Below are 24,811 nucleotides of genomic sequence, written 5' to 3'. Positions count from 1 at the left end.
CTAATTATATTATATCGTACCGCCTTGTACGAATCGAATTGAATCGAGTTGTTTCTTTCAACGCTAGAAGTCCCTGTCGAATACGCGCCCCGGCACGAGTCTCGGTGCCAGCATTCTGAAATATTCTCTGCAGCAGAGAGTGTCCGAGGGATTCTCTGCTACCGCGGAGATTTCTGCGAAGCAAGCGACTTGCAAAGTCACAACCTTAGCTGCCTATAGAGAGACACGTGGTACAAGAGCTAGACTCACACTTAGCAGCCATAACCTCAAAGCGGATTTCATAGTATTGGTGTGGCGAGATGGCTGACGGTGATGAACAAGATGCAAGTGCGAGAAGGACGACAAGTATTATTCAACCCGGTGGAACTGCAACGCTTGTAACGGCATGGTCAACGGGACAGGCTAATGGATCGCCTGTTCCTGCTGGAGTACAAGATAAAGTCGCCGGTGTAGAAAAAGGTAGCGGGGCAGCAATCATAGAAACTTATAGTGGCTGTCCGTCTACGTCGTCCGCCGACGTCGTCCTACCAATGCAGCAAAGAACTGAGAAAGTGGGAGCATTCTTCAACCCTTTGGGATGCCAGAGCTTGATCTGCAAGCAGAAACAGGTTTCGGCTAATTGGAGTGTACACCCCAGTTTGCCATATCAAGCAAATACGGCGGTGTTTAACCAGGCTACGGAGCCCAGTACTGCCGCGTACATGGGCCACACAGGTCTGGGAGCGCTCAATAGATCGATTGCGCACGTGCCACGGCAGCAATTTGACAATGTGTATTGTAATAATGCGACGTCGAGGAATGGATCACTGACACCTGCGCAAATCAGCGCGCGGAGGAATGGCAAACCAGAGGAATGGTTGATTTTTATCAGCAATTATGAGCAATCCACTGAGATGTGGATTCAGCAACGAGGAAAATCTCATCAGGCTTCAGAAGTGCCTCAGAGGGCAAGCCCTGGATGCGGTGCGCGGAAAACTTATGATCCCAGCTACAGTGCCGTATGCTATAGGCACATTGCGAATGTTGTATGGCCGCTCTGAAATAGTACATGCTGCTCTGCAGCAAAAGCTCCAAGAGGAACCAGCAATAAAGTCGAAAAACTTAAACACCGTTAAACGACTGGCCCTAACTGTCCAAAACTACTGCGCAACGATAGCGGCCATTGGCATGCACGAATATCTTTACGATCCCGCGCTGCTGAACGAGCTTGTTGCTAAGATGCCTAGCAATATGAAATTGGATTGGGGCCGGTATCGAATGTCGAATGAAGGTAGCAGTTTGGCCACCTTTGATAACTGGCTGTTCAATGTGGCAATGTGCGCCAATATGGTCACGCCCTACGAGACACCACTGGCTGATAACGAAAAGAAGAGCTCCACGAAAACCAATAGAGAGCTAATTTTTGTGCACAACACGGGTAGATAGCCCTGAGGGTTCTCAGCAAGAACGTTCACAACAGGAACAGGAACATGTGCCAAGTGCGCCGGTAACCACCGTCTATCAGATTGCGACGACTTCAGATCTATGGGTACAAATCAGCGCTGGGAACTTGTTAAGGAAAAGAAGCGCTGTTATTGCTGCTTTCTACGTCATCGTGCGCAACAGTGTAAATCAAAGAAGAAGTGTCATGTAGATGGTTGCGAGTCAACGCACCATGTGCTGCTGCATACGCCTACCATGAGTGGTAGTAAAGTCGAGCACACGGGCCAAGGTAGCAACCACCGGATTAAGGCAAGTGAGTCTGCCGTTATGTTTAACGGCAGCTCCGCAAGTAAGACACTGTTTCGATATGTTCCAATCACGCTCTATAGTAAATCAAAAAGCGTGCGCGCATATGCATTAGTGGATGAAGGAGCTGAGTGTACGTTAATAGAAAGAGCGCTTGCAGACGAGCTGAAATTAGATGGTCCTGCGACCCAGCTGTGTCTTAAATGGACAGGGGACATAATCAAGAATGAACCTGAGTCGATGTCCGTGGCTGTGAGCATTTCAGCTCCAGAGCATAACGCAATACAGTATGCCTTAAAAAACGTGCGAACAATAGCGAACTTGGACTTACCAGAGCAAAGTATCGGGCCACAGTTGGTCAAGTCTCGGAAGCACTTATCTACGCTTCCTATTCTGCCGTATAACAACGTCAAGGCTCAGCTTATCATTGGCTTAGACAATATCAAAATAACGGCACCATTGGAGATACGAGAAGGTGAAAACGACGACGTCATAGCAGCGCGAAGCAGACTAGGATGGGCCGTATATGGCCGCCCCATTGTGGGAGACAGCACCACGCCTCGGCTGCTACATATTTGTCAGTGGAGTGCGGCGCGTGAGCGTTTCCTCACATCCACTGAGATCCAAAGAGGACGAACGCTCGATGGAGATTATGGAGGCAACAACAACCTATCTGGAAGACGAAAAGCTCTGGCAGACCGGCCTGTTATGGAGGTTCGATCGCATGCACCTGCCAGACTTTTATCAGATGGCTGTTAAGCGCCTGAAATGTTTAGAGGCATCTTTGCCAAAACACCCACCACTGAAAGAGTTCATGATGAACACGATGCACGATTACAAACAGAAGGGATATATCCGCCGGTTGAAGGATAGGAAGTTACTAGCTAACACTACATCATGGTTTCTTCCCATCTTTACAGTCACCAATCCGAGCAAGAAAAAGACGCGCCTGGTTTGGGATGCGGCTGCCAAAGTTAGTGGCATGTCGCTAAACGATTGTTTGTTGAAAGGTCCAGATACACTAGCATCTTTGATGGGGGTACTAATACGCTTCCGAGAGCGTCCTATCGCAGTATCCGGCGACATAAGGGAAATGTTTCATCAAGTCAAGGTGCGCCTAGAAGACCAACCGGCACAGAAGTTTCTCTGGCGTGATGGAGATTCGTCACGCTTCCCCGAATCATACGTGATGCAAGTCATGACGTTTGGAGCATCCTGCTCGCCAGCTCTAGCAAATTTTGTCAAGAATCGCAATGCCAAGCGGTTTGTAGCGTAGCATCCGGATGCCGTAAAGGCGATTTGCAAAAACACATTTGTCGACGACTGGCTGCAGTCGGTGGATACTGGAGCTGAAATGATACAGTTAGCTGAGACTGTAAAAAGGATTCATGCTAGTGGCGGCTTCGAGATGCGCCGCTGGACATCAAGTTCGAAGGAAGTTATACAGGCGCTGGAAGACGACTGCGAGGAGTTGGACAAGCGTATCAGCGCTCAGGATGAAGCGCAAGAGAAGGTCTTAAGCCTGTGGTGGGTACCTGGACAAGATCTGTTGACGTTTGTGGTGACGCCGAACTTGCTCGCGAAGGCATCTTATGAGCGCCCAACTAAAAGACGTGTTCTGAGTGTGATCATGGCTATATTCGACCCGGTCGGGCTGCAAGGATTCTTTAATATACGCGCTAAGATCATCATTCAGAACATATGGCGATCCAATATCGGATGGGATGACGACCTTACCAACGAAGACAAAGCCGATTGGCAACACTGGCTTGATCTACTTTCAAATTTGAATGCCGTCCGCATTCCACGGTGCATGAAGTGGGTGAGCCGAGCCCAGGCTGTGCAGATGCATACATTCGTTGACGCCAGTATGAATGCTTACGCCGCAGTTGTATTTTTGCGGGCTGAGCTTGATGGCCAAGTACAGTTTGGTCGCCTCGAAAACGAGAGTAGTACCCCTAAAGCCCGTGTCCATACCTCGAATGGAACTGATGGCCGCGGTCTTAGGTCTGAGACTGGCCAAATGTTTCCAAAAGGAAATGTTGGTACGCATACATACACGAACATTCTGGACAGATTCAAAGGATGTGCTCTACTGGATCCGTTCCGATGCTCGAAAGTTCCAGCAATTCATAGCGCTTCGGATAGGAGAGATTTTAGAAGAATCAGATGTGGACAGCTGGCGATGGGTACCATCGGCTAAAAACGTGGCAGACGATGGTACGAAATGGACTAAACCACCTGAAATTTATGGCTCAACCAGGTGGTTCAATGGACCACCATTTTTGTATCTAGAAGAATCGCAGTGGCCACAATCGGAAATAGGTCCTGCATTAAACATGTTGTACCATGCTGAAGAACAACCCAATCACACGTCGTCCTGGAGATGTATTCTGCCGGATCTGCAGAGTTTCAGCAAGCTAAAAATATTGAGAGCCGTACAGCTATGCGTACTGGATTTCCTACGAAATATTACTAAGAAGGTCAGATTGGACGGAGGACTGGATCTGCAGAAGACGCTGCTCCTTAAAAGAAGCAATGAAATGGATGTGATTTTTATCCGGATTTGTCAAGAATAAGAGTTTTATAGTGAGATCACCTGCTTAAGGTCGGGGCGCCGCTTAACCGATCGCAAAAGCTTGCTGTTTAAGTGCTCCCCTTATGTGGATGACTCGGGTATTCTACGTATTAAAGGACGGATAGACAATATAGAAGATGTCGAAGTCTGCAAACGCCCGATAATTCTGCCAAGACGACATCAATTGACATATCTGCTGGTTGAGTTTTATCACCGCAGATATCATCAGCAACAAATCGTCGTAAATGAACTGCGGCAGCGGTACTGGGTTTGTGGCTTACGAGCTTTGGTGAGAGAAGTTTCCAATACCTGCCCAGCGTGCCGCATACGGCGTGCTATTTACATGCCTCACGGTGCGCGCCGTTCACCTGGATATAGCTATGTCGCTCTCAGCCAGGATCACAGTTTGGCCACCTTTGATAACTGGCTGTTCAATGTGGCAATGTGCGCCAATATGGTCACGCCCTACGAGACACCACTGGCTGATAACGAAAAGAAGAGCTCCACGAAAACCAATAGAGAGCTAATTTTTGTGCACAACACGGGTAGATAGCCCTGAGGGTTCTCAGCAAGAACGTTCACAACAGGAACAGGAACATGTGCCAAGTGCGCCGGTAACCACCGTCTATCAGATTGCGACGACTTCAGATCTATGGGTACAAATCAGCGCTGGGAACTTGTTAAGGAAAAGAAGCGCTGTTATTGCTGCTTTCTACGTCATCGTGCGCAACAGTGTAAATCAAAGAAGAAGTGTCATGTAGATGGTTGCGAGTCAACGCACCATGTGCTGCTGCATACGCCTACCATGAGTGGTAGTAAAGTCGAGCACACGGGCCAAGGTAGCAACCACCGGATTAAGGCAAGTGAGTCTGCCGTTATGTTTAACGGCAGCTCCGCAAGTAAGACACTGTTTCGATATGTTCCAATCACGCTCTATAGTAAATCAAAAAGCGTGCGCGCATATGCATTAGTGGATGAAGGAGCTGAGTGTACGTTAATAGAAAGAGCGCTTGCAGACGAGCTGAAATTAGATGGTCCTGCGACCCAGCTGTGTCTTAAATGGACAGGGGACATAATCAAGAATGAACCTGAGTCGATGTCCGTGGCTGTGAGCATTTCAGCTCCAGAGCATAACGCAATACAGTATGCCTTAAAAAACGTGCGAACAATAGCGAACTTGGACTTACCAGAGCAAAGTATCGGGCCACAGTTGGTCAAGTCTCGGAAGCACTTATCTACGCTTCCTATTCTGCCGTATAACAACGTCAAGGCTCAGCTTATCATTGGCTTAGACAATATCAAAATAACGGCACCATTGGAGATACGAGAAGGTGAAAACGACGACGTCATAGCAGCGCGAAGCAGACTAGGATGGGCCGTATATGGCCGCCCCATTGTGGGAGACAGCACCACGCCTCGGCTGCTACATATTTGTCAGTGGAGTGCGGCGCGTGAGCGTTTCCTCACATCCACTGAGATCCAAAGAGGACGAACGCTCGATGGAGATTATGGAGGCAACAACAACCTATCTGGAAGACGAAAAGCTCTGGCAGACCGGCCTGTTATGGAGGTTCGATCGCATGCACCTGCCAGACTTTTATCAGATGGCTGTTAAGCGCCTGAAATGTTTAGAGGCATCTTTGCCAAAACACCCACCACTGAAAGAGTTCATGAAGAACACGATGCACGATTACAAACAGAAGGGATATATCCGCCGGTTGAAGGATAGGAAGTTACTAGCTAACACTACATCATGGTTTCTTCCCATCTTTACAGTCACCAATCCGAGCAAGAAAAAGACGCGCCTGGTTTGGGATGCGGCTGCCAAAGTTAGTGGCATGTCGCTAAACGATTGTTTGTTGAAAGGTGCAGATACACTAGCATCTTTGATGGGGGTACTAATACGCTTCCGAGAGCGTCCTATCGCAGTATCCGGCGACATAAGGGAAATGTTTCATCAAGTCAAGGTGCGCCTAGAAGACCAACCGGCACAGAAGTTTCTCTGGCGTGATGGAGATTCGTCACGCTTCCCCGAATCATACGTGATGCAAGTCATGACGTTTGGAGCATCCTGCTCGCCAGCTCTTGCAAATTTTGTCAAGAATCGCAATGCCAAGCGGTTTGTAGCGTAGCATCCGGATGCCGTAAAGGCGATTTGCAAAAACACATTTGTCGACGACTGGCTGCAGTCGGTGGATACTGGAGCTGAAATGATACAGTTAGCTGAGACTGTAAAAAGGATTCATGCTAGTGGCGGCTTCGAGATGCGCCGCTGGACATCAAGTTCGAAGGAAGTTATACAGGCGCTGGAAGACGACTGTGAGGAGTTGGACAAGCGTATCAGCGCTCAGGATGAAGCGCAAGAGAAGGTCTTAAGCCTGTGGTGGGTACCTGGACAAGATCTGTTGACGTTTGTGGTGACGCCGAACTTGCTCGCGAAGGCATCTTATGAGCGCCCAACTAAAAGACGTGTTCTGAGTGTGATCATGGCTATTTTCGACCCGGTCGGGCTGCAAGGATTCTTTAATATACGCGCTAAGATCATCATTCAGAACATATGGCGATCCAATATCGGATGGGATGACGACCTTACCAACGAAGACGAAGCCGATTGGCAACACTGGCTTGATCTACTTTCAAATTTGAATGCCGTCCGCATTCCACGGTGCATGAAGTGGGTGAGCCGAGCCCAGGCTGTGCAGATGCATACATTCGTTGACGCCAGTATGAATGCTTACGCCGCAGTTGTATTTTTGCGGGCTGAACTTGATGGCCAAGTACAGTTTGGTCGCCTCGAAAACGAGAGTAGTACCCCTAAAGCCCGTGTCCATACCTCGAATGGAACTGATGGCCGCGGTCTTAGGTCTGAGACTGGCCAAATGTTTCCAAAAGGAAATGTTGGTACGCATACATACACGAACATTCTGGACAGATTCAAAGGATGTGCTCTACTGGATCCGTTCCGATGCTCGAAAGTTCCAGCAATTCATAGCGCTTCGGATAGGAGAGATTTTAGAAGAATCAGATGTGGACAGCTGGCGATGGGTACCATCGGCTAAAAACGTGGCAGACGATGGTACGAAATGGACTAAACCACCTGAAATTTATGGCTCAACCAGGTGGTTCAATGGACCACCATTTTTGTATCTAGAAGAATCGCAGTGGCCACAATCGGAAATAGGCCCTGCATTAAACATGTTGTACCATGCTGAAGAACAACCCAATCACACGTCGTCCTGGAGATGTATTCTGCCGGATCTGCAGAGTTTCAGCAAGCTAAAAAAATTGAGAGCCGTACAGCTATGCGTACTGGATTTCCTACGAAATATTACTAAGAAGGTCAGATTGGACGGAGGACTGGATCTGCAGAAGACGCTGCTCCTTAAAAGAAGCAATGAAATGGATGTGATTTTTATCCGGATTTGTCAAGAATAAGAGTTTTATAGTGAGATCACCTGCTTAAGGTCGGGGCGCCGCTTAACCGATCGCAAAAGCTTGCTGTTTAAGTGCTCCCCTTATGTGGATGACTCGGGTATTCTACGTATTAAAGGACGGATAGACAATATAGAAGATGTCGAAGTCTGCAAACGCCCGATAATTCTGCCAAGACGACATCAATTGACATATCTGCTGGTTGAGTTTTATCACCGCAGATATCATCAGCAACAAATCGTCGTAAATGAACTGCGGCAGCGGTACTGGGTTTGTGGCTTACGAGCTTTGGTGAGAGAAGTTTCCAATACCTGCCCAGCGTGCCGCATACGGCGTGCTATTTACATGCCTCACGGTGCGCGCCGTTCACCTGGATATAGCTATGTCGCTCTCAGCCAGGATCACAGTTTGGCCACCTTTGATAACTGGCTGTTCAATGTGGCAATGTGCGCCAATATGGTCACGCCCTACGAGACACCACTGGCTGATAACGAAAAGAAGAGCTCCACGAAAACCAATAGAGAGCTAATTTTTGTGCACAACACGGGTAGATAGCCCTGAGGGTTCTCAGCAAGAACGTTCACAACAGGAACAGGAACATGTGCCAAGTGCGCCGGTAACCACCGTCTATCAGATTGCGACGACTTCAGATCTATGGGTACAAATCAGCGCTGGGAACTTGTTAAGGAAAAGAAGCGCTGTTATTGCTGCTTTCTACGTCATCGTGCGCAACAGTGTAAATCAAAGAAGAAGTGTCATGTAGATGGTTGCGAGTCAACGCACCATGTGCTGCTGCATACGCCTACCATGAGTGGTAGTAAAGTCGAGCACACGGGCCAAGGTAGCAACCACCGGATTAAGGCAAGTGAGTCTGCCGTTATGTTTAACGGCAGCTCCGCAAGTAAGACACTGTTTCGATATGTTCCAATCACGCTCTATAGTAAATCAAAAAGCGTGCGCGCATATGCATTAGTGGATGAAGGAGCTGAGTGTACGTTAATAGAAAGAGCGCTTGCAGACGAGCTGAAATTAGATGGTCCTGCGACCCAGCTGTGTCTTAAATGGACAGGGGACATAATCAAGAATGAACCTGAGTCGATGTCCGTGGCTGTGAGCATTTCAGCTCCAGAGCATAACGCAATACAGTATGCCTTAAAAAACGTGCGAACAATAGCGAACTTGGACTTACCAGAGCAAAGTATCGGGCCACAGTTGGTCAAGTCTCGGAAGCACTTATCTACGCTTCCTATTCTGCCGTATAACAACGTCAAGGCTCAGCTTATCATTGGCTTAGACAATATCAAAATAACGGCACCATTGGAGATACGAGAAGGTGAAAACGACGACGTCATAGCAGCGCGAAGCAGACTAGGATGGGCCGTATATGGCCGCCCCATTGTGGGAGACAGCACCACGCCTCGGCTGCTACATATTTGTCAGTGGAGTGCGGCGCGTGAGCGTTTCCTCACATCCACTGAGATCCAAAGAGGACGAACGCTCGATGGAGATTATGGAGGCAACAACAACCTATCTGGAAGACGAAAAGCTCTGGCAGACCGGCCTGTTATGGAGGTTCGATCGCATGCACCTGCCAGACTTTTATCAGATGGCTGTTAAGCGCCTGAAATGTTTAGAGGCATCTTTGCCAAAACACCCACCACTGAAAGAGTTCATGATGAACACGATGCACGATTACAAACAGAAGGGATATATCCGCCGGTTGAAGGATAGGAAGTTACTAGCTAACACTACATCATGGTTTCTTCCCATCTTTACAGTCACCAATCCGAGCAAGAAAAAGACGCGCCTGGTTTGGGATGCGGCTGCCAAAGTTAGTGGCATGTCGCTAAACGATTGTTTGTTGAAAGGTCCAGATACACTAGCATCTTTGATGGGGGTACTAATACGCTTCCGAGAGCGTCCTATCGCAGTATCCGGCGACATAAGGGAAATGTTTCATCAAGTCAAGGTGCGCCTAGAAGACCAACCGGCACAGAAGTTTCTCTGGCGTGATGGAGATTCGTCACGCTTCCCCGAATCATACGTGATGCAAGTCATGACGTTTGGAGCATCCTGCTCGCCAGCTCTTGCAAATTTTGTCAAGAATCGCAATGCCAAGCGGTTTGTAGCGTAGCATCCGGATGCCGTAAAGGCGATTTGCAAAAACACATTTGTCGACGACTGGCTGCAGTCGGTGGATACTGGAGCTGAAATGATACAGTTAGCTGAGACTGTAAAAAGGATTCATGCTAGTGGCGGCTTCGAGATGCGCCGCTGGACATCAAGTTCGAAGGAAGTTATACAGGCGCTGGAAGACGACTGTGAGGAGTTGGACAAGCGTATCAGCGCTCAGGATGAAGCGCAAGAGAAGGTCTTAAGCCTGTGGTGGGTACCTGGACAAGATCTGTTGACGTTTGTGGTGACGCCGAACTTGCTCGCGAAGGCATCTTATGAGCGCCCAACTAAAAGACGTGTTCTGAGTGTGATCATGGCTATTTTCGACCCGGTCGGGCTGCAAGGATTCTTTAATATACGCGCTAAGATCATCATTCAGAACATATGGCGATCCAATATCGGATGGGATGACGACCTTACCAACGAAGACGAAGCCGATTGGCAACACTGGCTTGATCTACTTTCAAATTTGAATGCCGTCCGCATTCCACGGTGCATGAAGTGGGTGAGCCGAGCCCAGGCTGTGCAGATGCATACATTCGTTGACGCCAGTATGAATGCTTACGCCGCAGTTGTATTTTTGCGGGCTGAACTTGATGGCCAAGTACAGTTTGGTCGCCTCGAAAACGAGAGTAGTACCCCTAAAGCCCGTGTCCATACCTCGAATGGAACTGATGTGGCCAAATGTTTCCAAAAGGAAATGTTGGTACGCATACATACACGAACATTCTGGACAGATTCAAAGGATGTGCTCTACTGGATCCGTTCCGATGCTCGAAAGTTCCAGCAATTCATAGCGCTTCGGATAGGAGAGATTTTAGAAGAATCAGATGTGGACAGCTGGCGATGGGTACCATCGGCTCAAAACGTGGCAGACGATGGTACGAAATGGACTAAACCACCTGAAATTCATGGCTCAACCAGGTGGTTCAATGGACCACCATTTTTGTATCTAGAAGAATCGCAGTGGCCACAATCGGAAATAGGCCCTGCATTAAACATGTTGTACCATGCTGAAGAACAACCCAATCACACGTCGTCCTGGAGATGTATTCTGCCGGATCTGCAGAGTTTCAGCAAGCTAAAAAAATTGAGAGCCGTACAGCTATGCGTACTGGATTTCCTACGAAATATTACTAAGAAGGTCAGATTGGACGGAGGACTGAATCTGCAGAAGACGCTGCTCCTTAAAAGAAGCAATGAAATGGATGTGATTTTTATCCGGATTTGTCAAGAAGAGGAGTTTTATAGTGAGATCACCTGCTTAAGGTCGGGGCGCCGCTTTAAGTGCTCCCCTTATGTGGATGACTCGGGTATTCTACGTATTAAAGGACGGATAGACAATATAGAAGATGTCGAAGTCTGCAAACGCCCGATAATTCTGCCAAGACGACATCAATTGACATATCTGCTGGTTGAGTTTTATCACCGCAGATATCATCAGCAACAAATCGTCGTAAATGAACTGCGGCAGCGGTACTGGGTTTGTGGCTTACGAGCTTTGGTGAGAGAAGTTTCCAATACCTGCCCAGCGTGCCGCATACGACGCGCCCGCCCAAAGCCGCCAGGGATGGGCGACCTGCCAATCGAACGATTATCGCCCTATACTCCACCGTTCACATATACTGGAGTGGATTACTTCGGCCCCTACGACATTGTCGTTGGACGGCGTCGTGAGAAGCGCTGGGGCGTGCTATTTACATGCCTCACGGTGCGCGCCGTTCACCTGGATATAGCTATGTCGCTCTCAACTGACTCATACTTATGCGTTCTGAAGTCGTTCGTGGCCAGATGCGGCTGCCACCGCCGCATGCTGTCTGACAATGCCACAAATTTCAGAGGCGCTAGCAAAGTATTAAAAGATGAAATTGAACGTATATCGCCGGCTCTGATCGACCGACAGTACCCAGAACTCGAGTCTACCTTTATCCTGCCAGGATCACCCCATATGGGAGGATCGTGGGAACGAATGGTGCGCTCTACAAAGTCAATACTGTCGGAAATTCTGCCGCCCTTTGGTTTACGAGAGGAGGTGCTACGAGCAGCATTGGCTGACGTAGAAAGCGTGCTCAACTCAAGGCCACTCACTTATCTTCCCTTGGAGACTAAAAAAAACTAAAAATTATATTATATCGTACCGCCTCCTACGAATCGAATTGAATCGAGTTGTTTCTTTCGACGCTAGAAGTCCCTGCCGAATACGCGCCCCGGCACGAGTCTCGGTGCCAACACCTCATATATATGAAAAATCCTATTAAGATCGGACCACTACATCAAAAAGCCGCTATAGGAACTATCGGTCGAAAATTAAGTTGCTGTATGAAAAAACATATTGTTTATCAAGATATCTTGACCACACTCGGCATTCAACAGTTTTACTATACTCCTCATATATAGGCAAAATCATATTAAGATCGGACCACTATATCATAAAGCTGCCATGGGATCGCTGCCAGGATGAGATCAGCGTCAACAGCCGAGTCGATATAGCCAGGTCCGTCTGTCCGCCTGTCTCTTTGTATGCGAACTAGTCTCTCGGTTTTAAAGCTATCTAAATGAAACTTTGCAGAAGTCCTTTACACGCAGCACATATGTCAAAACTAGCTGGATCGGACCACTATATCATATTACTGCCATAGGAAATTAGGTTAATTATTATTAATTAATTAGTTTTACTATACTCCTCATACATAGTCAAAATCATATTAAGATCGGACCGCTATATCATAAAGCTGCCATAGGAACGATCGGTCGAAATTTAAGTTGTTGTATGAAAAACATTTTGTTTTTCAAGGTATCTTGACCAAACTCGAGATTTATTAGTTTTACTATGCTCTTCATATAAATGCAAAATCCTATTAATATCGGGACACCATATCATTAGGTCATAAGTATGATCCATAGGTATGATCGGTCGAAAACTAGGTTTATAATTAAAAACTTTTTTGTCTATCAAGATATTTTGACCGAACTTGGCATTAACTATTTTCCCTAAGATACTTGCCAAACACTAAGCATTATGAAATGGTTGTGTATATAAGGGTATTAGATCTTCGCCTTTTTTTATTAGATGTATGCATACATTACTCAACTTGTAACACTTTGTTGCAAGTATACACAAATATAAAATATCTATCCAAGCGCATAGCACAAAAATAATCATATATATATATATATGCATGGACCATGGACCACCAGTTACATTGTGTTTCCATGTTTCGAGCGTGGAATGGGCCCAACGAAATCGTCAGGATCCGCCCAGCCAGATAGAGTTGCTCACTCTTAAGCTTCGGATTCCGCAGCACTTCACGTACTTGGCGGCCAGACGTATCTCTTGTCCAAACTTGACTCGCCTTGATGCCCGGCCGTGGGAGCATCATGACACTCTTGCAATACCCTCTGTCGCTGATCATTATCCACACATAGCTTCCAGGGAATGTAGTCCTCTTCGTCTGTCCGGAGGCCCAAATGCCTATTTGCAGGGGACTTCGGCCACCACTGCCTGCTGACAGTTCTGCAGAGGACACTTTAACAAGCTTCCCTCGACGGTAGTGAACTTCCTCAGCCTTCAGCAATACCCATTCCTGTCCCTGAATAGCCTGCGACAGCACTTCGCAGAGGCCATACTCACTCGGGTCAGTGTGCAAGACGAATTTGCATTTCCGACCCTTCTTTAAGAACGCTTTGAGCAGCTGTGCCTGGGTCGAAGCGCCTGTATCATGACGCCATCTCGAGACATTGCCGCAACTCCTTACAATTTGTCGGGGCTCTCCGGTTACGTATCGGCTTCACCTTCTCTGGATAGGTACGTATTCCTTCCCCTCTAATGAGATTGACTGCCCTCAACCGTGGGAATACCTCCCTTAAACTCTCTTCATGTCATCCGCTTGTTGCCCCTAATACTACGATATCGTCTAGGTAGGAAAAAGCGCGAAGCTTCATCTCCGGCCCGATTACCGTTTCCAAGGCTCGCTAAAAGGTCGCACACGCCGAATGTAAGCCAAATGGCATCACCCGCCATTGGAAAAGACCTCTCTAAGGGACTGTGAACACCGTACACTCTGCACTTCGGGCTTCAAATTCAGAGTGGAGATGAGCCGGGCGTGGCGCAACTGCTCAAGGGTGTGGTTGATATGTGGGACGGGATAGGCATCCGGGATGGAATGCGCATTGAGCTGTCGGTAGTCGAGCCTCATGGCCAATTTTGGCTACTATTTTTTTTGTTTAATTTTTTTTTTTTACATACAATAGTTAGCATCACCGACCGATGGAGGTGTTTTATTTGCCAGTACTGCCTTTTCATAGCTAATTTTGTCAGTGACGCTATTAAAAATAATCTTAAAAACAAAAGTAAGAAGATTTTTAATATAGAAAAGAAATGTAAGCTAGATATATAGTGCTTAGTTGATATGACAACGGGTAATTGCATAACGGAAGAAATCAGAGTGATATCCCGATTTCTTAAACTTTTCATAACACCTCGACATCACATTATTTAACCTCATAAGTTCCTTTGAGAACCAGAGTGGCCTATCAAGTTAGATAGAAGGGGTTGATAAGGACATGAAATAAAGATAGAAAAACTTTTAAATATATCTCTGACAGCTACCAGCTCAATCTCTGAGATGGGCAGATCAATGCATTCCGGTGAAAGAGCAGACTCAGCAGCTATGAGTATTCCTCCGCCGATACGGGAAGCTCAATCACATTTGTAAGTGGTGTATTTGAAGGTACAATTTTAAAAGTCTGAGATATCCGGCTTCAGACAGGTTTCAGTAAAGGCGATAATTGAAAAATTAAAGGCAAGATAATCTAAATACAGGTTAACCAATCAGAGTCCGATTTTTACACCCTCGCAGAGAGTATTATAATTTTGTCGTGAAATGTGTAACGCATGGAAGGAGACATCTCCCACCCCATAAAGTATATATATTCTTGATCAGCATCAACAGCCGAGTCGATATAGCCATATTCGTCTTTTTGCCTAGCTCTTTGTATGTCTTAAAGCTATCTTAATGAAACTTTGCAGAAGTCCCTCCTTACACGCAGCACATATGTCAAAACTAGCTGGATCGGACCACTATATCATATTACTGCCATAGGAAATTAGGTTAATTATTATTAATTAATTAGTTTTACTATACTCCTCATACATAGTCAAAATAATATTAGGATCGGACCACTTTATCATATAGCTGCCATAGGAACGATCGGTCGAATGTTGTTGCTGCTAGTAAAAACATTTTATTTTTCAAGATATCTTGACCAAATTCGGAATTTCTTAGTTTTACTATACTCCTCATGTTACGGGGCGAAGTGAAAAATGCTGTTGACTAAGTCCTACTGGGTCTCGCATTTTTTCTGTAAGCAGCCCTCGCTGCTTACACTGGAAGCGCACCGTTAGAATTAGTTTTTACATTATAAGTCGACCGCACGCAGCTGCACAATCTGCATTTTTGTCGAGGTTCATTATCGTTTTGTGCTTGCAGCTGAGCAGAAGTGAAAGAGAACAGAAGCGCGTGCGGAGCACGAATGTAAGTCTCATAATCATGTAAAATATAGGTTGTGTAATAATGAAAGAATAATAAAGATTTCAGCGTTCTAATTATATTATATCGTACCGCCTTGTACGAATCGAATTGAATCGAGTTGTTTCTTTCAACGCTAGAAGTCCCTGTCGAATACGCGCCCCGGCACGAGTCTCGGTGCCAGCATTCTGAAATATTCTCTGCAGCAGAGAGTGTCCGAGGGATTCTCTGCTACCGCGGAGATTTCTGCGAAGCAAGCGACTTGCAAAGTCACAACCTTAGCTGCCTATAGAGAGACACGTGGTACAAGAGCTAGACTCACACTTAGCAGCCATAACCTCAAAGCGGATTTCATAGTATTGGTGTGGCGAGATGGCTGACGGTGATGAACAAGATGCAAGTGCGAGAAGGACGACAAGTATTATTCAACCCGGTGGAACTGCAACGCTTGTAACGGCATGGTCAACGGGACAGGCTAATGGATCGCCTGTTCCTGCTGGAGTACAAGATAAAGTCGCCGGTGTAGAAAAAGGTAGCGGGGCAGCAATCATAGAAACTTATAGTGGCTGTCCGTCTACGTCGTCCGCCGACGTCGTCCTACCAATGCAGCAAAGAACTGAGAAAGTGGGAGCATTCTTCAACCCTTTGGGATGCCAGAGCTTGATCTGCAAGCAGAAACAGGTTTCGGCTAATTGGAGTGTACACCCCAGTTTGCCATATCAAGCAAATACGGCGGTGTTTAACCAGGCTACGGAGCCCAGTACTGCCGCGTACATGGGCCACACAGGTCTGGGAGCGCTCAATAGATCGATTGCGCACGTGCCACGGCAGCAATTTGACAATGTGTATTGTAATAATGCGACGTCGAGGAATGGATCACTGACACCTGCGCAAATCAGCGCGCGGAGGAATGGCAAACCAGAGGAATGGTTGATCTTTATCAGCAATTATGAGCAATCCACTGAGAGATGTGGATTCAGCAACGAGGAAAATCTCATCAGGCTTCAGAAGTGCCTCAGAGGGCAAGCCCTGGATGCGGTGCGCGGAAAACTTATGATCCCAGCTACAGTGCCGTATGCTATAGGCACATTGCGAATGTTGTATGGCCGCTCTGAAATAGTACATGCTGCTCTGCAGCAAAAGCTCCAAGAGGAACCAGCAATAAAGTCGAAAAACTTAAACACCGTTAAACGACTGGCCCTAACTGTCCAAAACTACTGCGCAACGATAGCGGCCATTGGCATGCACGAATATCTTTACGATCCTGCGCTGCTGAACGAGCTTGTTGCTAAGATGCCTAGCAATATGAAATTGGATTGGGGCCGGTATCGAATGTCGAATGAAGGTAGCAGTTTGGCCACCTTTGATAACTGGCTGTTCAATGTGGCAATGTGCGCCAATATGGTCACGCCCTACGAGACACCACTGGCTGATAACGAAAAGAAGAGCTCCACGAAAACCAATAGAGAGCTAATTTTTGTGCACAACACGGGTAGATAGCCCTGAGGGTTCTCAGCAAGAACGTTCACAACAGGAACAGGAACATGTGCCAAGTGCGCCGGTAACCACCGTCTATCAGATTGCGACGACTTCAGATCTATGGGTACAAATCAGCGCTGGGAACTTGTTAAGGAAAAGAAGCGCTGTTATTGCTGCTTTCTACGTCATCGTGCGCAACAGTGTAAATCAAAGAAGAAGTGTCATGTAGATGGTTGCGAGTCAACGCACCATGTGCTGCTGCATACGCCTACCATGAGTGGTAGTAAAGTCGAGCACACGGGCCAAGGTAGCAACCACCGGATTAAGGCAAGTGAGTCTGCCGTTATGTTTAACGGCAGCTCCGCAAGTAAGACACTGTTTCGATATGTTCCAATCACGCTCTATAGTAAATCAAAAAGCGTGCGCGCATATGCATTAGTGGATGAAGGAGCTGAGTGTACGTTAATAGAAAGAGCGCTTGCAGACGAGCTGAAATTAGATGGTCCTGCGACCCAGCTGTGTCTTAAATGGACAGGGGACATAATCAAGAATGAACCTGAGTCGATGTCCGTGGCTGTGAGCATTTCAGCTCCAGAGCATAACGCAATACAGTATGCCTTAAAAAACGTGCGAACAATAGCGAACTTGGACTTACCAGAGCAAAGTATCGGGCCACAGTTGGTCAAGTCTCGGAAGCACTTATCTACGCTTCCTATTCTGCCGTATAACAACGTCAAGGCTCAGCTTATCATTGGCTTAGACAATATCAAAATAACGGCACCATTGGAGATACGAGAAGGTGAAAACGACGACGTCATAGCAGCGCGAAGCAGACTAGGATGGGCCGTATATGGCCGCCCCATTGTGGGAGACAGCACCACGCCTCGGCTGCTACATATTTGTCAGTGGAGTGCGGCGCGTGAGCGTTTCCTCACATCCACTGAGATCCAAAGAGGACGAACGCTCGATGGAGATTATGGAGGCAACAACAACCTATCTGGAAGACGAAAAGCTCTGGCAGACCGGCCTGTTATGGAGGTTCGATCGCATGCACCTGCCAGACTTTTATCAGATGGCTGTTAAGCGCCTGAAATGTTTAGAGGCATCTTTGCCAAAACACCCACCACTGAAAGAGTTCATGATGAACACGATGCACGATTACAAACAGAAGGGATATATCCGCCGGTTGAAGGATAGGAAGTTACTAGCTAACACTACATCATGGTTTCTTCCCATCTTTACAGTCACCAATCCGAGCAAGAAAAAGACGCGCCTGGTTTGGGATGCGGCTGCCAAAGTTAGTGGCATGTCGCTAAACGATTGTTTGTTGAAAGGTCCAGATACACTAGCATCTTTGATGGGGGTACTAATACGCTTCCGAGAGCGTCCTATCGCAGTATCCGGCGACATAAGGGAAATGTTTCATCAAGTCAAGGTGCGCCTAGAAGACCAACCGGCACAGAAGTTTCTCTGGCGTGATGGAGATTCGTCACGCTTCCCCGAATCATACGTGATGCAAGTCATGACGTTTGGAGCATCCTGCTCGCCAGCTCTAGCAAATTTTGTCAAGAATCGCAATGCCAAGCGGTTTGTAGCGTAGCATCCGGATGCCGTAAAGGCGATTTGCAAAAACACATTTGTCGACGACTGGCTGCAGTCGGTGGATACTGGAGCTGAAATGATACAGTTAGCTGAGACTGTAAAAAGGATTCATGCTAGTGGCGGCTTCGAGATGCGCCGCTGGACATCAAGTTCGAAGGAAGTTATACAGGCGCTGGAAGACGACTGTGAGGAGTTGGACAAGCGTATCAGCGCTCAGGATGAAGCGCAAGAGAAGGTCTTAAGCCTGTGGTGGGTACCTGGACAAGATCTGTTGACGTTTGTGGTGACGCCGAACTTGCTCGCGAAGGCATCTTATGAGCGCCCAACTAAAAGACGTGTTCTGAGTGTGATCATGGCTATATTCGACCCGGTCGGGCTGCAAGGATTCTTTAATATACGCGCTAAGATCATCATTCAGAACATATGGCGATCCAATATCGGATGGGATGACGACCTTACCAACGAAGACGAAGCCGATTGGCAACACTGGCTTGATCTACTTTCAAATTTGAATGCCGTCCGCATTCCACGGTGCATGAAGTGGGTGAGCCGAGCCCAGGCTGTGCAGATGCATACATTCGTTGACGCCAGTATGAATGCTTACGCCGCAGTTGTATTTTTGCGGGCTGAGCTTGATAGCCAAGTACAGTTTGGTCGCCTCGAAAACGAGAGTAGTACCCCTAAAGCCCGTGTCCATACCTCGAATGGAACTGATGGCCGCGGTCTTAGGTCTGAGACTGGCCAAATGTTTCCAAAAGGAAATGTTGGTACGCATACATACACGAACATTCTGGACAGATTCAAAGGATGTGCTCTACTGGATCCGTTCCGATGCTCGAAAGTTCCAGCAATTCATAGCGCTTCGGATAGGAGAGATTTTAGAAGAATCAGATGTGGACAGCTGGCGATGGGTACCATCGGCTAAAAACGTGGCAGACGATGGTACGAAATGGACTAAACCACCTGAAATTTATGGCTCAACCAGGTGGTTCAATGGACCACCATTTTTGTATCTAGAAGAATCGCAGTGGCCACAATCGGAAATAGGCCCTGCATTAAACATGTTGTACCATGCTGAAGAACAACCCAATCACACGTCGTCCTGGAGATGTATTCTGCCGGATCTGCAGAGTTTCAGCAAGCTAAAAAAATTGAGAGCCGTACAGCTATGCGTACTGGATTTCCTACGAAATATTACTAAGAAGGTCAGATTGGACGGAGGACTGGATCTGCAGAAGACGCTGCTCCTTAAAAGAAGCAATGAAATGGATGTGATTTTTATCCGGATTTGTCAAGAATAAGAGTTTTATAGTGAGATCACCTGCTTAAGGTCGGGGCGCCGCTTAACCGATCGCAAAAGCTTGCTGTTTAAGTGCTCCCCTTATGTGGATGACTCGGGTATTCTACGTATTAAAGGACGGATAGACAATATAGAAGATGTCGAAGTCTGCAAACGCCCGATAATTCTGCCAAGACGACATCAATTGACATATCTGCTGGTTGAGTTTTATCACCGCAGATATCATCAGCAACAAATCGTCGTAAATGAACTGCGGCAGCGGTACTGGGTTTGTGGCTTACGAGCTTTGGTGAGAGAAGTTTCCAATACCTGCCCAGCGTGCCGCATACGACGCGCCCGCCCAAAGCCGCCAGGGATGAGTGACCTGCCAATCGAACGATTATCGCCCTTTACTCCACCGTTCACATATACTGGAGTGGATTACTTCGGCCCCTACGACATTGTCGTTGGACGGCGTCGTGAGAAGCGCTGGGGCGTGCTATTTACATGCCTCACGGTGCGCGCCGTTCACCTGGATATAGCTATGTCGCTCTTAGCCAGGATCACAGTTTGGCCACCTTTGATAACTGGCTGTTCAATGTGGCAATGTGCGCCAATATGGTCACGCCCTACGAGACACCACTGGCTGATAACGAAAAGAAGAGCTCCACGAAAACCAATAGAGAGCTAATTTTTGTGCACAACACGGGTAGATAGCCCTGAGGGTTCTCAGCAAGAACGTTCACAACAGGAACAGGAACATGTGCCAAGTGCGCCGGTAACCACCGTCTATCAGATTGCGACGACTTCAGATCTATGGGTACAAATCAGCGCTGGGAACTTGTTAAGGAAAAGAAGCGCTGTTATTGCTGCTTTCTACGTCATCGTGCGCAACAGTGTAAATCAAAGAAGAAGTGTCATGTAGATGGTTGCGAGTCAACGCACCATGTGCTGCTGCATACGCCTACCATGAGTGGTAGTAAAGTCGAGCACACGGGCCAAGGTAGCAACCACCGGATTAAGGCAAGTGAGTCTGCCGTTATGTTTAACGGCAGCTCCGCAAGTAAGACACTGTTTCGATATGTTCCAATCACGCTCTATAGTAAATCAAAAAGCGTGCGCGCATATGCATTAGTGGATGAAGGAGCTGAGTGTACGTTAATAGAAAGAGCGCTTGCAGACGAGCTGAAATTAGATGGTCCTGCGACCCAGCTGTGTCTTAAATGGACAGGGGACATAATCAAGAATGAACCTGAGTCGATGTCCGTGGCTGTGAGCATTTCAGCTCCAGAGCATAACGCAATACAGTATGCCTTAAAAAACGTGCGAACAATAGCGAACTTGGACTTACCAGAGCAAAGTATCGGGCCACAGTTGGTCAAGTCTCGGAAGCACTTATCTACGCTTCCTATTCTGCCGTATAACAACGTCAAGGCTCAGCTTATCATTGGCTTAGACAATATCAAAATAACGGCACCATTGGAGATACGAGAAGGTGAAAACGACGACGTCATAGCAGCGCGAAGCAGACTAGGATGGGCCGTATATGGCCGCCCCATTGTGGGAGACAGCACCACGCCTCGGCTGCTACATATTTGTCAGTGGAGTGCGGCGCGTGAGCGTTTCCTCACATCCACTGAGATCCAAAGAGGACGAACGCTCGATGGAGATTATGGAGGCAACAACAACCTATCTGGAAGACGAAAAGCTCTGGCAGACCGGCCTGTTATGGAGGTTCGATCGCATGCACCTGCCAGACTTTTATCAGATGGCTGTTAAGCGCCTGAAATGTTTAGAGGCATCTTTGCCAAAACACCCACCACTGAAAGAGTTCATGATGAACACGATGCACGATTACAAACAGAAGGGATATATCCGCCGGTTGAAGGATAGGAAGTTACTAGCTAACACTACATCATGGTTTCTTCCCATCTTTACAGTCACCAATCCGAGCAAGAAAAAGACGCGCCTGGTTTGGGATGCGGCTGCCAAAGTTAGTGGCATGTCGCTAAACGATTGTTTGTTGAAAGGTCCAGATACACTAGCATCTTTGATGGGGGTACTAATACGCTTCCGAGAGCGTCCTATCGCAGTATCCGGCGACATAAGGGAAATGTTTCATCAAGTCAAGGTGCGCCTAGAAGACCAACCGGCACAGAAGTTTCTCTGGCGTGATGGAGATTCGTCACGCTTCCCCGAATCATACGTGATGCAAGTCATGACGTTTGGAGCATCCTGCTCGCCAGCTCTAGCAAATTTTGTCAAGAATCGCAATGCCAAGCGGTTTGTAGCGTAGCATCCGGATGCCGTAAAGGCGATTTGCAAAAACACATTTGTCGACGACTGGCTGCAGTCGGTGGATACTGGAGCTGAAATGATACAGTTAGCTGAGACTGTAAAAAGGATTCATGCTAGTGGCGGCTTCGAGATGCGCCGCTGGACATCAAGTTCGAAGGAAGTTATACAGGCGCTGGAAGACGACTGTGAGGAGTTGGACAAGCGTATCAGCGCTCAGGATGAAGCGCAAGAGAAGGTCTTAAGCCTGTGGTGGGTACCTGGACAAGATCTGTTGACGTTTGTGGTGACGCCGAACTTGCTCGCGAAGGCATCTTATGAGCGCCCAACTAAAAGACGTGTTCTGAGTGTGATCATGGCTATTTTCGACCCGGTCGGGCTGCAAGGATTCTTTAATATACGCGCTAAGATCATCATTCAGAACATATGGCGATCCAATATCGGATGGGATGACGACCTTACCAACGAAGACGAAGCCGATTGGCAACACTGGCTTGATCTACTTTCAAATTTGAATGCCGTCCGCATTCCACGGTGCATGAAGTGGGTGAGCCGAGCCCAGGCTGTGCAGATGCATACATTCGTTGACGCCAGTATGAATGCTTACGCCGCAGTTGTATTTTTGCGGGCTGAACTTGATGGCCAAGTACAGTTTGGTCGCCTCGAAAACGAGAGTAGTACCCCTAAAGCCCGTGTCCATACCTCGAATGGAACTGATGTGGCCAAATGTTTCCAAAAGGAAATGTTGGTACGCATACATACACGAACATTCTGGACAGATTCAAAGGATGTGCTCTACTGGATCCGTTCCGATGCTCGAAAGTTCCAGCAATTCATAGCGCTTCGGATAGGAGAGATTTTAGAAGAATCAGATGTGGACAGCTGGCGATGGGTACCATCGGCTCAAAACGTGGCAGACGATGGTACGAAATGGACTAAACCACCTGAAATTCATGGCTCAACCAGGTGGTTCAATGGACCACCATTTTTGTATCTAGAAGAATCGCAGTGGCCACAATCGGAAATAGGCCCTGCATTAAACATGTTGTACCATGCTGAAGAACAACCCAATCACACGTCGTCCTGGAGATGTATTCTGCCGGATCTGCAGAGTTTCAGCAAGCTAAAAAAATTGAGAGCCGTACAGCTATGCGTACTGGATTTCCTACGAAATATTACTAAGAAGGTCAGATTGGACGGAGGACTGAATCTGCAGAAGACGCTGCTCCTTAAAAGAAGCAATGAAATGGATGTGATTTTTATCCGGATTTGTCAAGAAGAGGAGTTTTATAGTGAGATCACCTGCTTAAGGTCGGGGCGCCGCTTAACCGATCGCAAAAGCTTGCTGTTTAAGTGCTCCCCTTATGTGGATGACTCGGGTATTCTACGTATTAAAGGACGGATAGACAATATAGAAGATGTCGAAGTCTGCAAACGCCCGATAATTCTGCCAAGACGACATCAATTGACATATCTGCTGGTTGAGTTTTATCACCGCAGATATCATCAGCAACAAATCGTCGTAAATGAACTGCGGCAGCGGTACTGGGTTTGTGGCTTACGAGCTTTGGTGAGAGAAGTTTCCAATACCTGCCCAGCGTGCCGCATACGACGCGCCCGCCCAAAGCCGCCAGGGATGGGCGACCTGCCAATCGAACGATTATCGCCCTATACTCCACCGTTCACATATACTGGAGTGGATTACTTCGGCCCCTACGACATTGTCGTTGGACGGCGTCGTGAGAAGCGCTGGGGCGTGCTATTTACATGCCTCACGGTGCGCGCCGTTCACCTGGATATAGCTATGTCGCTCTCAACTGACTCATACTTATGCGTTCTGAAGTCGTTCGTGGCCAGATGCGGCTGCCACCGCCGCATGCTGTCTGACAATGCCACAAATTTCAGAGGCGCTAGCAAAGTATTAAAAGATGAAATTGAACGTATATCGCCGGCTCTGATCGACCGACAGTACCCAGAACTCGAGTCTACCTTTATCCTGCCAGGATCACCCCATATGGGAGGATCGTGGGAACGAATGGTGCGCTCTACAAAGTCAATACTGTCGGAAATTCTGCCGCCCTTTGGTTTACGAGAGGAGGTGCTACGAGCAGCATTGGCTGACGTAGAAAGCGTGCTCAACTCAAGGCCACTCACTTATCTTCCCTTGGAGACTAAAAAAAACTAAAAATTATATTATATCGTACCGCCTCCTACGAATCGAATTGAATCGAGTTGTTTCTTTCGACGCTAGAAGTCCCTGCCGAATACGCGCCCCGGCACGAGTCTCGGTGCCAACACCTCATATATATGAAAAATCCTATTAAGATCGGACCACTACATCAAAAAGCCGCTATAGGAACTATCGGTCGAAAATTAAGTTGCTGTATGAAAAAACATATTGTTTATCAAGATATCTTGACCACACTCGGCATTCAACAGTTTTACTATACTCCTCATATATAGGCAAAATCATATTAAGATCGGACCACTATATCATAAAGCTGCCATGGGATCGCTGCCAGGATGAGATCAGCGTCAACAGCCGAGTCGATATAGCCAGGTCCGTCTGTCCGCCTGTCTCTTTGTATGCGAACTAGTCTCTCGGTTTTAAAGCTATCTAAATGAAACTTTGCAGAAGTCCCTCTTTACACGCAGCACATATGTCAAAACTAGCTGGATCGGACCACTATATCATATTACTGCCATAGGAAATTA

The 24,811-nt window shown here is 47.4% G+C and overlaps 5 protein-coding genes across 5 annotated transcripts; all 5 read left to right on the top strand.

Annotated features, from left to right (window-relative positions):
* Positions 1-299: 299 nt before the first annotated feature.
* Positions 300-4,307, top strand: LOC138911623 (uncharacterized). Its single transcript, XM_070211002.1, has 7 exons — positions 300-777; positions 872-1,417; positions 1,505-1,735; positions 2,045-2,203; positions 2,280-2,923; positions 3,005-3,550; positions 3,618-4,307. Exons 1-7 carry the CDS (start codon positions 300-302, stop codon positions 4,305-4,307), a joined length of 3,294 nt encoding a protein of 1,097 aa, XP_070067103.1.
* Positions 4,308-4,649: 342 nt separating this feature from the next.
* Positions 4,650-7,741, top strand: LOC138911622 (uncharacterized). The gene is made up of 6 exons (XM_070211001.1): positions 4,650-4,851; positions 4,939-5,169; positions 5,479-5,637; positions 5,714-6,357; positions 6,439-6,984; positions 7,052-7,741. Exons 1-6 carry the CDS (start codon positions 4,650-4,652, stop codon positions 7,739-7,741), a joined length of 2,472 nt encoding a protein of 823 aa, XP_070067102.1.
* A 2,204-nt stretch (positions 7,742-9,945) lies between these two features.
* Positions 9,946-14,229, top strand: LOC138911629 (uncharacterized). Its single transcript, XM_070211008.1, has 2 exons — positions 9,946-13,718; positions 13,832-14,229. Exon 1 carries the CDS (start codon positions 9,951-9,953, stop codon positions 12,030-12,032), a length of 2,082 nt encoding a protein of 693 aa, XP_070067109.1. The 5' UTR covers positions 9,946-9,950; the 3' UTR covers positions 12,033-13,718; positions 13,832-14,229.
* A 1,584-nt stretch (positions 14,230-15,813) lies between these two features.
* LOC138911621 (uncharacterized) lies at positions 15,814-19,823 on the top strand. The gene is made up of 6 exons (XM_070211000.1): positions 15,814-16,933; positions 17,021-17,251; positions 17,561-17,719; positions 17,796-18,439; positions 18,521-19,066; positions 19,134-19,823. Exons 1-6 carry the CDS (start codon positions 15,814-15,816, stop codon positions 19,821-19,823), a joined length of 3,390 nt encoding a protein of 1,129 aa, XP_070067101.1.
* A 2,352-nt stretch (positions 19,824-22,175) lies between these two features.
* Positions 22,176-24,281, top strand: LOC138911620 (uncharacterized). The gene has a single exon (XM_070210999.1). It carries the CDS (start codon positions 22,176-22,178, stop codon positions 24,279-24,281), a length of 2,106 nt encoding a protein of 701 aa, XP_070067100.1.
* The last annotated feature ends 530 nt before the right edge of the window (positions 24,282-24,811 follow it).

This window comes from Drosophila virilis, unplaced genomic scaffold (assembly GCF_030788295.1).
Source record: "Drosophila virilis strain 15010-1051.87 unplaced genomic scaffold, Dvir_AGI_RSII-ME tig00001725, whole genome shotgun sequence".
Lineage (NCBI taxonomy): Eukaryota > Metazoa > Arthropoda > Insecta > Diptera > Drosophilidae > Drosophila > Drosophila virilis.
Note: the sequence above shows the minus strand (reverse complement) of the source record. Positions and strands in the feature narration are given on the sequence as shown.